The 14,269-nt window shown below is 33.7% G+C and overlaps 2 protein-coding genes across 2 annotated transcripts; one reads left to right on the forward strand and one right to left on the reverse strand.

Moving 5' to 3' along the window:
• The first annotated feature begins 5,034 nt into the window (after positions 1-5,034).
• Positions 5,035-8,789, forward strand: LOC133817855 (uncharacterized). Its single transcript, XM_062250476.1, has 6 exons — positions 5,035-5,368; positions 6,199-6,580; positions 6,822-7,018; positions 7,528-7,669; positions 8,042-8,195; positions 8,350-8,789. Exons 1-6 carry the CDS (start codon positions 5,307-5,309, stop codon positions 8,370-8,372), a joined length of 960 nt encoding a protein of 319 aa, XP_062106460.1. The 5' UTR covers positions 5,035-5,306; the 3' UTR covers positions 8,373-8,789.
• Positions 8,790-12,289: 3,500 nt separating this feature from the next.
• LOC133817856 (uncharacterized) lies at positions 12,290-14,225 on the reverse strand. The gene is made up of 8 exons (XM_062250477.1): positions 14,070-14,225; positions 13,855-13,976; positions 13,721-13,773; positions 13,553-13,616; positions 13,387-13,429; positions 13,244-13,291; positions 12,782-12,949; positions 12,290-12,672 (listed from the first exon to the last, which is right to left on the reverse strand). The coding sequence occupies exons 1-7, from the start codon at positions 14,148-14,150 to the stop codon at positions 12,791-12,793; spliced, it is 570 nt and encodes a 189-aa protein (XP_062106461.1). The 5' UTR covers positions 14,151-14,225; the 3' UTR covers positions 12,290-12,672; positions 12,782-12,790.
• Between the last annotated feature and the right edge of the window lie 44 nt (positions 14,226-14,269).

Raw genomic sequence — 14,269 nt, forward strand, 5'->3', positions numbered from 1 at the left:
TTACTTACAATATCCTCAAATAATTACTGAATCATATCCCATTACCCGCTCAATCCCGATAATATACTAAGCACCAAATCACCCCTAGGCTTACCCCGAGCCTCGTAATTAACCCCGTTATGACAAAATTGCTAACTTGCTTCCTAGGATCGTCTCATGCCGAATAACTCAAATATATCCACATAATAATGTGGTCTCACCCATATATCACATACATCCACATAGATATACCAATACAGCCATATAATAATACAATGCACATAATCATGCATATAATCACATAATAATGCATTAAATCATTTATGACCCTCCTGGCCCCCTAATCCAATCACTAAGCCACATTAGGGAATTTGGGACATTACACTCGCAACCCTAATCAGATGACCATAGAGTCAACCTGGGGTCCTTTGCCATGAATAGATGACCATAGAGTCAACCTGGGGCCCTTTGCTCTAGCTATGTGACCATAGGGTCAACTTGGGTCCTTTGCCCTAGCTCTGAGTAACTAGCCATAGAGCTAGCCAAGTGCTTTATTTTTCTACGAACATTGGGTCGAACAAGCGTGTCATGCTTTCCTGATTAGATCTAATCATATCGACCAGCGCTCGACACGCTATTGCTGCCCTTGACTCATAAGTCAATGCTTTACGACCAGCGCTATTGCCGTCCTTGACTGATAAGTCAATGCTTTACTCAAGTATATAATGCAAACAAGCATTCATCATATAACAAATATCCATATATAAAGCACTCAACATGCTTCATCAACAATCACAGACATAATCATAATCATGCGCATTTAGAGGGGTCAATGCCCAGTCAAGACTATATTTTGCATTCGGGCCAAGCCCTAATCATGTACATCACATAATGGGTGCAGTTTCTTACCTCAGGTCCAAGTGTAATGAAAAATAAGAACGACCCTCGAGCACGATCGTGATCCCGATCTCCTAGCGATAACTTAGTCACAACCAAGTATAGAATCCCGTCAATAATGAGTAAATAAAGGCTTCCGGACTGAGTCCTAGCCTCCAGGACGTCGAATCCTACCAAACTGGGTAGTAGGATCGATCCCGAGCCCTTAGGTTTAAGTTCCCATCACTAAAAACCCATTTTGGCCATTTTCCCCTTTTGGGCTGCGGCCCCAAAAACTTGAGTCGCGCCCTGCTCAAGAACATGGGCTAACCTTTTCACTGTTTGCGTCGCGGGCCGCGGCTCGCCTAAAAGGTGTCGCGGCCCAAGGTGCCCTTAACAACCAATTCCTCATTTTTTTCAAGCCTGGGCTACGGTACACAAGAAAAGGGACGCGACTCAACCACGAACACAACCCCAAAACTCTGTTTTTCCCATTTTGAATCCTTCCAAAAACCTATCCAAACATATCCAAATCTCAAAAATAAAGTTCACAATCATCTCAATGGCACAAAATCATCAAAACCCAAGCTTCAAATCATTCATAAACTCCTCAAAACAAAAAATCCAAATTCGAAACTTAAGAAATTTCAGGAAACGGAAACTCAGAAATTCAAAGCTTAAATTACCTCTGATTATGTCATTTCTCGCTAAATCCTCTGGCTAATAAGCTTCTAATCTTTCCTAGAATCGTTATGACTCGATCCTTGCTTGAATCTGAGTCCTAAAACTCGAGTTCCTTCGAAAATTGGACGAACGGTAAAAAATGATAACGAGAGAGAGAGAGAAAGAGTGTTTTGAACATATATTTCTTTCTGACAGATTACTTTGAGTTTAAGTAACATCAAGTAAATCCCAATGTTCGGGGTCCCAAAAATGCCCCGAAGGTAAAATTTCAAGAAATTCCTCCTGATATCACTAACTTCCAATATGTCATCAAACAATCATTCCCATTACCCAATAACTCAGTAATGTGCTAAATACCATATATACCTCTTGACTCACCCCGAGTCAAGTATTGATCCCGTGACTTTCCCACTAACTTGATCCCTAGGATCGTCTCGTGCCGAATAACCCAAATATATCCACATAATAATGTGGTCCCACACAACATATATGCCAAATATACCCATAACATGCCAAATTACAAAAATTGCTCTTCAAATAAGAAACAGGCTCACATGCTTAATTAATACACATAAACATGCATATCAAATCATATTATAATATAACTCATATAATCACATAATTACACACATATATAATACATAAACATTTAATTTCTATAATTTGTCATCCTAACCCTCTAATCAAGGCCCTAAAACTTCTTAGGTAATTTGGAACGTTACAAGATCCATCTTTCGTTAAGTAATGGATAGAGAAAGCTGACTCTATAGAAAAGGTTCTTGATGAGTCAGGATGCCACAACCAACCATCTTGCTTTTCCTTCTGAGGGAGAAGGATATTATTGATGATTCCTTTCACATTCAATGGAGCAAATCACGGGCGCAGTTTGGATTCACACCAAGCTTTGTTATCTATGAAACGGCTCAGCCTACTAATACCATGAGTAACATCCAATAGAGGGGTCAGCCTATGAGGAGCAGTGGGAAGCGAATCAGCGAACCAAATGGAAGTTGATTTTCCATCCTTAATTCTTTTGAACAGGCCCTTGTCCAGCAGCCCACGAGCTTTAACAATTGTCTTCCAACCCAAAGAATTCGAAGGCTTGAGTTCATAATTAAGAACATTTCCTTGTTTCAATACTTAGTACGAACCACATCGTGAACTTAGACTAGGGGTATATATATATATATAATATTTTGGGTGTAAATATAACCCTTCTTTATAAGATTAATTTATGTTTACTGTATTTAGTTATAGTCATTTTCATGCCTCACACGCCCTTCCTTACTAATTTTCTCACAAAATTAAAAACTAGCTTATAATTAATACTAATGATATTGATGCGTGTCGTATACCGTATCAAATTTAAATATATTTTTTTTTTCACTTACACCAGCTATTTCAGTATAGCAGTAAATAAGGGCCGAACCCACGAGAACTATGATCAAATTATTATTCAAAATAATATTGGACTGAAATTAAAAAAGAATTTTAGTTTTAATAGCTGAAAACATAAAATGAAATAAATATCAACGATTGAATAACTAAGGATATAACGATATTAAATAAATAGTCAAGAATTACTCTCAACCTTCAACAATCAATCTATCAACAATGATGAATAATATTCCCTATTCCCAATTAAACTATTAACCCCGCAGATAACACTTAATCAGTCAATTATCTCAGTTTCCCTAATATAATTAATTAAAGCTAAGCGCTCTTAATTAACCATTTTTACCCAACAATAAACTCAGGAACATGCAATCTATTTAACCTAGTAAAAGCATTACACTTTGTGGAAACAGGTTAATCTAGGCAACAAATTCATTAAGCATGCAATTCATTTAACATAGGTTCTATTTCTCATCACAATTAAAATACCCGTCACAATACCTTAATTGCAATTTATCACTTTACTTAGAATCCTAAACTATTAGGTGAATAGAAATCCTAAGATGATAGTAGAACAATGCAAAACCTTAATTAGTGGCCATCTAAACAAGATTTTACAAGATCCATGACATTCAAATAGAAAAATAGAAGCAATTTAATATAAGGGAATAAAATTCATCAATACATTCAAGATCTCATGTCTAAGGTTTTGAAATAACCCTTAACTATAAAGAAAACTACTCCATAATCATATTCATATTCATAAACATAAATATTCAATGAAAATAAAAGAGTTTTGAGAAGAAAGAAAAACTAGATTGAAGAATATAGATGATGATGTTTTTTCCTCCTCCTCTGCTGCTCTAGCCTCTAAAAATCGCAATCCAAAGTTATGATAAAAGTTAACCCTAATCCCTTTTATAGCTCTCAAAAATTACATTTAAAAATTGAAATTTAATAAAAAAAATCGATCGCCGGCCGCGGCCACTAGAAAAATGTATTTTCCAGAAAATTGGGCTCCGACCGCGGCCTGGGACATTGCTGGCCGCGGCCACAGCAAGTTTTCCCGTTTTTTGGTTTTCTTCTGCTGTAATGACTGAAAGTATTTTAAGCATAACTTCCTCGATATAACTCGGAATTGGACGATTCGAAAAGCTATAGAAAACTAAGAAAAATATCTAAAACTTCTATTTCTAGGTATATTTCCAAAACAGTATTGAAAAATTATCAAAATCAAGTGTGAAGTTTTAGACTTGTAATTCCGAGCTTAACCATTGCTTGTAAACACATCCCCAATTCATTCACTTTCACTCAAATGTCTTGAAAATCCTAAAAACACAAAATAAACTAATTAAACATATATAAATAAATAATCGAGTGCATAATAATAGAAAAATAATGAATTAAAAATAGACAAATTCTATTTTTATTAGCTATGCTAGTAATGCCACCAATCTAACCCTATAAATTGTTTTATTTAGTTAAATTAGTACACAATTAGCAAGAATTTAGAGACAATTTTGGATACGAGACCTTTTTTTTCCTCTTCTAATTCTACAAGTGACTTTTATCATGTCTATTAAAACATGTACAGTTCGAAATTGAATTCTTCTACGTTCCACATTTTAGTTGGCTTCTTTCATGCAACTCTCACTATTCTACAATATATTTATTGAAAATTCATGAAAAATCAAAGAGAGATATTGTCCTTCATATTTCAGAAATTATTAAAAATAAATTTTGCTGTACTAAATCCCATCCCACCACCAGTATAGAAGTGTCAGTGTATATATATTATGCGGCGTATAAAAATTCTTACGACTCTAATAAAACATTTAAAATAATTGGGTTCTGCTATTTGCTTAATCAAATAATTATTGACCAATTAGTAATAAGTTATTGGGATTAGAGTTTGTATGTAAAAATGTGCTCGACATAATTAAAAAAGGCGGGTCTAATTCTTATTACCATAATAATTAGCCGCCAAACAAGACCTAATTTTTAACAACGTAACATATTATTCACGAGTCTCAACCAGCCGCGTCGACCCCCCCTCCAAATTACAGTCAAAACCCCATTAGAGTTTTTATTTTTTTAAATTGTCATTTTATTTTTTTAAATTTATTAATCAATAATATTTTCAAGGGAGACTGGATTTAGCTCCAAGAAATCTGAAGAGACAAAAAAGGAAAATAAGAAAAAAAACAAACTTGATTTGGCGGTTTCAGATTCAACAAACTCGATTCAAGAGAAGAAAGAAGAAGCAGTGTGTTCCGACAGTTTTTTCTGGGAAGAATGGGTTGTTGATCTTCATTTCCAGATTCAGTTTTTCTTTGTAATTAGCGCGATTAAGGGAGAGACGGAGGGAGTCCATGGCTGCTGCATCGAACGCTGGAGCCCAATCGTTTAGTCAGACCGAGATTAACTGGGACAAGTACGATTTTCCTTCTCTTGATTATTGGTTTAAAGTTTAAAGTTTAAACGTTGTTTTTAGCGCCTAATCGCTGCTTTATTCTCTCTGTTAGGTTTCTTGTATTGTGCATTTTAATTTGCTGGGTTCTGTTTTGTTCTCTTTTTCTTGTACGAAAATTGTTGTTTTGCAATCTTTTCTTAAAACCCTTTTTGGGTTTACTCTAAATTGTAAAATTGTACCTTTGATCGCTGATTTAATGATTTGGGACGGAAATTATTAGAAATGAATGAAATAAGATAGAAGGGTTATTTTTTTAAAGTATTTTTGGCTTATAGTCATTGTTAATTACTTGCGAAAATATGAGTGTTTTATACCTACTTACATTACATATACTCTTAATGTGTAATACAGTTAATTTCAATTATATGGTTGTTGCCTTAGAATTTGTGGTTTTTTCTTCATTCTTCAAGAGTTGCTTCCCATTTGATATTAATACTTGGTGTGCCAAGTTGCTGTTTTAGAAATAAGAGGCCTTATGTGTGGATAGGGTTAGGGGCAAGGATACTTGAACTTTTGGATGACGGTAATCGTTAAATTTATGATATTTTTTTCCTTGGTTTGAAAGATACATATTTTGATCGTTTCTCCCTAGTTTTGTTCATTTGGGAGATGTTTGTTTTGGTTGTTTCTATTTCCTGTGTTTAACTGTTTCCTCAAGTTTGATATTATTTTGTCTGCCCTTTTAATATTAGCTTCAACCTCTTGTCAATTGATTAGTATAATAGTATTTTGTCTTTTTGTTGGATTATTTGTATTCCAGATTTTCACATCGTTTTCATCCACTTCTGCAGGCTTGACAAAACTAAATTTTATGTCGTAGGAGCTGGTCTCTTTACAGGAATTACGGTTGCATTGTACCCTGTTAGTGTTGTGAAAACCAGGCTACAAGTTGCTTCAAAGGATGCTGTTGAAAGAAATGCATTTTCTATTGCCCGTGGCTTACTAAGAAGAGATGGGATTCCTGGACTTTACAAAGGCTTTGGCACAGTGATCACTGGTGCGGTTCCTGCCAGGATAATATTTCTTACTGCTTTAGAGACCACGAAAATTGGAGCCTTCAAGTTGGTGGAACCAATAAAATTTTCAGAGCCAACTAAGGCAGCTATAGCAAATGGCATAGCTGGCATGACCGCTTCTCTTTTCTCACAGGCTGTCTTTGTTCCAATTGATGTGGTATGGGGGCTATTTCTTAGTCTATTTTTTCATGTTAATGTCATTTCATTTGGAATGCTAAATAATATATTATCAACCGAAAAAGAAAAGGTGGAAAATGTGGATGCCTGTGATATGGATCAAGAATTAATTTTGATTTGGTTTGGCCTACTAATCTCTAGAGCCACCATAATCAACATATGTGAGAAGTAGAAAACTGGGCATGCTAATATAATTTTATTTTGGTTTTGATTCTTATCAGATTAGTCAAAAGTTGATGGTACAAGGATACTCAGGCCAAGCAAACTATAATGGTGGTTTGGATGTTGCTCGTAAGATTGTGAAGGCTGATGGCATCCGGGGATTGTACAGGGGATTTGGTCTTTCCGTTATGACTTATTCCCCCTCCAGTGCTGTTTGGTGGGCAAGTTATGGTTCAAGTCAGCGCTTGATCTGGAGGTGAGCAATAGAATTCTTTTATCTGCAAACTTTAAGTGCGTTGAACAAGTTTTTTAATTATACTACTGGAAGAATTGACAATGTATCTGTAGACGGTAGTTTTTTTCTATATTATTAGCTTAATAAATGATGTTCCATTAGGAATCAAGTTTATATATATTGTTATGTTTGAAGACTTCACCAACTACACAACAAAAGGGAGATGGTTTTTGAAATATTTGGCTAGTAATTAATTAGTGGCTATAATGTTGAGGCAATGCTGTTAGGCTTCATCTTGATTTGGAGGCTACTCCATAATTGAGTTATTCATATATAATATATAGAAGATAGCAAGATACTAGTTAGTTCTTCTTGGGAGTAATGAAAATAGAAGAATGAGAATAAGAATATAAATGAAATAGAATAAATTTTTTTAGAAAATTTTTGTGTATCGGAATGTCCAAATAATTTTGAGCAAGTGGAAAGAGGTATATGTATTTTACTTATGGATGCATTGCTTATGACTGCAGTTTTTTGGGCCATGGGTCTGATTCTTCAGTAGTTCCTGATGAAAGAAAAATAATTTTAGTTCAAGCTACTGGAGGAATTATTGCTGGCGCAACAGCATCCTGCATAACGACCCCACTGGACACTATCAAGACACGGTTGCAGGTAAGTTGCGTTCCTAGAATTCAACTAATGCCAAACCTTCTTTCTTTAGTTTTTCTTAATTAACCATCTTGATTCATTATCTTGTAATATTTTCATATTTTGATGGTCATCTTCGTTATTTGTTTATTTATATATATATATATATATTTTAATGTTACTTTTTAAAATGACATTCTTTTCTTTGTAAAGTAGCTTTTCCGATACTTGACACTCTATTGGAAAGTCTACTTTGCAAGGAGTTGTCAACTTCTTAATCTTATAGGTCCAATAAGTGGGAAACTTTGTATTGTTTCAGATATTTTTTTTAATATTCTGTTGCATAGATACATTTTTTCTGATGCGCTATGTTAATTGCCTCTTGCCGTATCAAAGGTGATTGGACACGACAAAGGACAAAATGCAAGGCAAGTGATTAAAAGCTTGATTCACGATGAGGGCTGGAAAGGATTTTACAGAGGGCTGGGTCCAAGATTTTTCAGCATGTCGATGTGGGGAACTTCAATGATCCTGACTTATGAATATCTAAGTAAGTACCAAACCTTTATTTTTTTCGTGTTCATTTCTTTTGGGCACAATTGTCTTTTGCATAGTATTCCTCTGTTTATGGTGGTATCATGAACCCAAAAGGATTTTTTTCACTTATGCATCCTTTGTTCTGTTTACATATATATTATTTTCAGAGCGCTTGTGTTCAAAAGAATGATATATGCGAGTGCGAGGTTAGCTTCTAGCTGTGTGTGCAAGGGGCACAGATATTTGGTTCTTTTAACTAGGTTGGATCAAACATCTTTAGTGGGATACTACTACGATGGTTATTTTGGAGATTCATTCTAGGATTCATATTGCAAACACACTTCCAGGACCAGGAATGCTGGTTTTGAAGCCTCTGGTTATATTTCGGAAGCCCATAATATGATTTTCATATTTGGTCTACTTACTCATTTTTTGGGAAGGACTTGGAGGTCATTGCCAATTTTCTTTAATAGTTAAAGTTACTTCATTTTGCACACTATCAATTAAATTTTTGCTCTCCTACAGCAAGTGTATATCAACTAAGCAACGAAATTTGATTTTATTTTTTCTTCAATAAGAAATTCAGGAATATAACGCATTTTCTTAACATCTTGTCCCATGTATTTGTTTCTTTTATGGTTAATTTAGAATGCATTGTATAAATATGAAAGATATTATAGAATTATGTCATATTACGTTATTAAAACTTTTTATGTTGTATAACTAATTTTCAAAGGATATATTGGAAAAATTACAAATAATACGGTAATTTAAAAAAAAAAATTGATTTATACGGTAATCCAAAATAATTACTAAAATACTGTTTATATACAAATAGTTGTTCAAGTTTTTCCAAGCAAACTATATATTTATATGAGATATATTAACTGAACATAAAGAGACATTGATGATGTATTGGTATTCATATATATATAAATGACATTTTATTTTATTTTATTACTTTCATATTATATATACAACGTAAATTTATTTATTAATACTAAAAGAAATATTTATTATAGTGTATATGTTACAATATATAATTAATTGAAATTAATATTAATAATTATATGTTACAATATGCAGTTAAGGATAATCACAATATCATTATTGTTTGAATATTTTTTAAAATGTTAGCTACAAAATAAATTTCTTACTTTCTAGTTTTAAAAAATTTTGTTACAAAAATGATTTTTTTTAGTTATAAAGTAGTCTATAATTTTTTTTAAAGACGTTTTTTTTTCTATAAATTGTTCACAAAAATGTAAAAGTTATTTTACTAAAATGTAACATATGTTTACTTGTAGTAACAATTGTTATTGGTTTAATAATTGTGTGTTACAATATAGTTGTTAATAGTCGCCATTTTAAATTTTGAATATTTTTAGATTAGATTTGTAAATCTTTGTGACCATTATTTTGATGTTAAAATTATAAATTATTTTTGTAAATGTTAGTTACAAAAATATACTTTTTAATTATAAAACTAGTTTTGTTAAAAACTGATTTTTGTAACAAATATTTAAAAAAAATGTAACAACTATTTACACTTGTAACAAATGTTTATAAGTTTGTAAACATTGTTCACAAAAACACCACATATAACTAGATTTTATTTGTAGTTTTGCAACTCCGTATTTACATTTATGCCCCTCCGTGATTTTGTACAAAATCTCCTTATTTTTATAATGCACCATATTTTTCACATATTTTTTAAGTTTTAGTGCATTTTGGTAGATTTCCCATTAATATTTATATTTGGCATGCTTAAGCTTTTTCAGTTGAAATTGGAAAAGAAAACTAGGAAAATATGGCCCAGTAAAGAAAAAGTAGGGAGTTTCTGTTAGTATATGAGCAGAAGTGTGGCATAATAACGGAACACAAAATTACCAAGCATAAGTTTTCTTTAGAAAGATAAAAAAATAAAAAAATAAAAAAAAAGGAAAACGAATTAGCACATTTATGATTACTTGTAAATATTTAAATAGTAAGGCTCCATTGATTGAAAAATAAAGAGAGATAAATTTTGAAGATGAAAAAATTGAGAAGAGAAAAATTGATACAAGAAAAAAAAAAATGAGAGTGAAATTGGTGAGATAGAAAAAACGATGAGAAAGAACATGAAGATATAAGAAGTGATGAAATAGAAAATAATGAGATATAACTAATGAGAGAAAAAATAAGGAGATCAAAAGTGATGAAAGAGAAAGTGACGTGAGAGAAAGATATGAGAGATAAATTAATGAGAAAAAAAATAATGTGAGATAATAATAATTAAAAAAATTATTTTTGAAAAAAAAAGTTGAGAACAACTAAAAATAATTTTTTGATATTTTCAAAAAAAAAAAAAATTTTGTAACTTTATTTTTAAAAATTGTTTTATGATAACAATGTAAAATATTCCTACTCGTTTTTTAAAAACTATTTTTAAGTTTTAAAAACAAAATATAAATTTTAGTGCCAAACTACCACTAAGAATCGGAGAAACTTTTGAACTGATTCAAATACACCATATCCCCAAAAGAAGTGATATTTAAAAGGAGCCTTCGTTGAAAGGAAACCCTTGGTAACTAAGTCGTAGCTGATGCAGTGGTAACATTGTGCTCTTTCATTATACCTGCAGATGTACAATTGGCTGGGTTAAAATCTAGTCTAATTCTGATCTCCTCATGGTTTAAGCTTAGAACTTCATTAATGGTGAATTATGCTGAGGATAGACTCATTATTTGCTATAATCCCAACCTTGTTGAGAGATTGAATCTGTGCACTTGAAGTAGGCCCTTTTGCCAATTCTTTTCTTAGAAACAAGTAGTCCCTGCATTTGGTTGGGTCCGGAGAGGAGTTTATAGGAAGTGGTTCAGTGTTGCGAGGAGGTGTCCTCGTTAAGCATCTTCTTGGCAACAGTTAGCACCAATTGGCTCTCAGTTTCTGAGCTATGTCCGAATTATCCGGGAAAGTCCCAGAGATCTTGTGAGGCCATTTTGGTACAAGATAACCCAATTGAAAGATTCTCTGGTGCCAACTTAATAAAGTTTATCTTCCCCTTTAGTCTGGTTTAGGTGAAGTGTAGTTAGGAAGTTAACCTGAGTTGAAGGCCTTTTGTCCACTGAAAATCCTCCTTCAGAATCACCATCTTCCTCCTATGTTCACTCGTATCATTGTCCACATTGCTTCCCTCATTATTGATATTGCCAGAGACCAGATACGCTTTCCGAAAGCTCTCTGGGCAATGTGAAGTACTTGATCAGAAACGCTGGCAAGTGTTTTTGGTTCTGAAGTTCTGTTACAAAGAATATTTGGGCAAAATTCCCAGTTTGATTTGAAGATGGGACAAATGGTTCTGGAGGGAAGATGGTAAGTAGCAGTATGAGGCATGAAAATTATTGGTGGTGGCGTGCATCACAGCAACAGTGGAGTTGAAGAGGAGTAAGATAGTGCGGAGGATGGCCAGGGTAAGAGCTCGTAACATGAAGGGAAGAACAACGCCGGAGAGACATTTCAATGGCTTTGGAGTAATTCCTTAATGCATCTATAATCTTTTTAGTTTCTAGCAGCTGTGTTTTCCCAGAAGAACCAGTATGATTCAATGACATTAATTATGTTGCAGTTTGACTTCGCCATGAACTGTATCGGTTTTTCTTTTTTTCTTCTTTCAGCTTCCCTAGTGCTTAATAGTCGTTGTCAAGAGTGATTCTTCGTACTCCAATTCAGTGGAAAATTTATCCAAGTTCAAGGTTAGTTTAACTTGACATTAAAACAAGATTGTAAGACAGGTCGTTTCCTATTTTTATTTAAACAGTAAATAAAGTATATAAAATTAGGAGTGTATTGCATTTGGGCAAAGGATCTTAACAATGCAGAACAGAGTGGTATGCATAATGTTTCTCTTTTCTAGAGCAGTGTCTTTTGGTCCTTTTACAACTATTAAAGACCCCATTTAGCACTTGGTTTTCTAATGGTAAAAATAATAAATAATTAGGTTTTTCAGAATAAGAAAACTGCTCATAGTTCCGTGGAAATCCTCCAAGGACATCTAAAAACAAGATAAATAACATATTAATAAGCTCAAACCTAATTTATGGTATGATCATACCACATTTTCTTGCATTTTGTCAGAGAAAAAGAAAAATTCATTAAATAGAAAGGTGAATGTCAATCACGATTCAACTAGAACTTTCTAAGGGGCAAAAAAGCTACATAATTTCACTTCAATATCAATTCTCAACAAATCAATAAATGTCTTCCAACAGGGAAAACAAAAATGAAAGACAACATGGATATCTTTAAAAAAGAAAAATAAATATATATGTTGAGTTTCTATGGCTAAAATACTTTCTATAGATGGAGTATTCAAAATTGCATAATATTCTGAATTTCATACGGTTGAAGATGGTGAGAGAATGCTCTGCCTAAATGTTTCTTTACCGTTGGGAGTTTGCAACAAAGCAGGCACTGCTTCCATGACATGCACCAAAAGTCCACCACATTATCTATAAAAACAAAATTCACTTCTCAAGTAATCTTACAAAGTGAAACATAACTTAATACGTGATCCCATGATCCATATACTGAATGCAACTGCTGAAACATTGTTTTTACCTCTTTTCATTACAGAACTCGACTCCCATTTTCATCATCTTCATCTTCAAAATCATCTCTGTTTAGTTCTGCATAGTCTTCCAGCGATGCTGACGGGAATAATTCACCAACCTTGTTTCCTTTTTCGGTTGTAGTATTAACTGTATTGCTAGATTTTTCTTTGTTCAACTGATTCAGAAGGACATAACGGGAAAACGAATGAACTTGGCAAAATACATCAAGGACAAAAAATGAAAATACATCCAGAACTTGGCATAGACAACACATTGGTCTGTCTGCCTACTATGAATGAAAATTTTACATAGACAAAATGCGTAGCAGGTAAGCTTAAAAACCATCCATAGACATTTCTCAAACAATTAACTTCGCCCTACGGCATTCATTCCCAATCATAACAACCTTTCTTTGTATAATGCCAAAGAGAAAATTAGAGGACGATTTCAGATCAAAGCAAAAACTTACAGTTCGCAACAGAGTCCTTCTTTCCCTCTCTCGAGCATGCTTGATAGCCTGATGACAGAATTAACCAATCCCATCAGCTTTAAATGCCTAAAAACAAGCCTTTTCGATATAATATGCACCAAAAAGAAAAATTTAGAACTAACCTCCTGAAGCTCTTTTTGCTCAGCTTCTACTTCTGAAATGTCCCTTGAAAGAGAATGAAAAACACATTTGAAACAATATTTAACATTATAACTTAAACACAAACTAGTGGTAAAGGGGTGTGAGTAAAGAGTAAAAGTAATTCATATATCGACATTCAAAACTAACCTTCCAACTATTTGTTTAACATTGCAGCGACACTTGGCACAAACACCTTGCTCCTTGGCACAACCTAAAAATGAAATTACACAAACCCATTTTAGCTCCCATAGATAGCACTTTTAATCCAAAACCCATTTCAGCTTCAGTCAAAAGCAGACTACAATTGAAACTAACCGTTACAGAGATTATGGTAAGCTTGACGAACAGCTCGTTTAGTACAACGTTGGCTGAAACATTCCAACTGTAGATTAATCACAATAATATGCAACAAACAAAAACACAAGAGAGAAAAAGAGAGTGAAAGATACCATTTAGCAGGTTCAGTGAGACCCTTGTACTTTCCGTAGCGGCGTTTCCACTCAATCTGATCCCTACAGCGAGGGCAGACTCCGGTGACCTCCGATAACGGTCTGAACCTCCCTCCAACTTCCTGAAAAGAATAAATATAATATATAAATACACTGAATTTTACTTCGTACATTAATAGATGAAGAAGGTGGGATGGTGAAGACTGAAACGGCACCGTTTCGTTTATTTTGACGCCGGCGTTTGGTTTCCATGCGACCTTGTTTTGGTGCTTTGGAGGGCCTTGTTTGCCGCTCATCTTCCTTCGTCTTTACAAAACAAAAACACACTCGACGGCGAACTGGAACATTTCCGGGCGGCTGACCTAATTTATATGTCTCTACTATTTGTGGGTTTGGGCTTCTCGACATTTTTCTA

This window comes from Humulus lupulus, chromosome 2 (genome assembly GCF_963169125.1).
Source record: "Humulus lupulus chromosome 2, drHumLupu1.1, whole genome shotgun sequence".
Taxonomy (NCBI): Eukaryota; Viridiplantae; Streptophyta; class Magnoliopsida; order Rosales; family Cannabaceae; genus Humulus; species Humulus lupulus.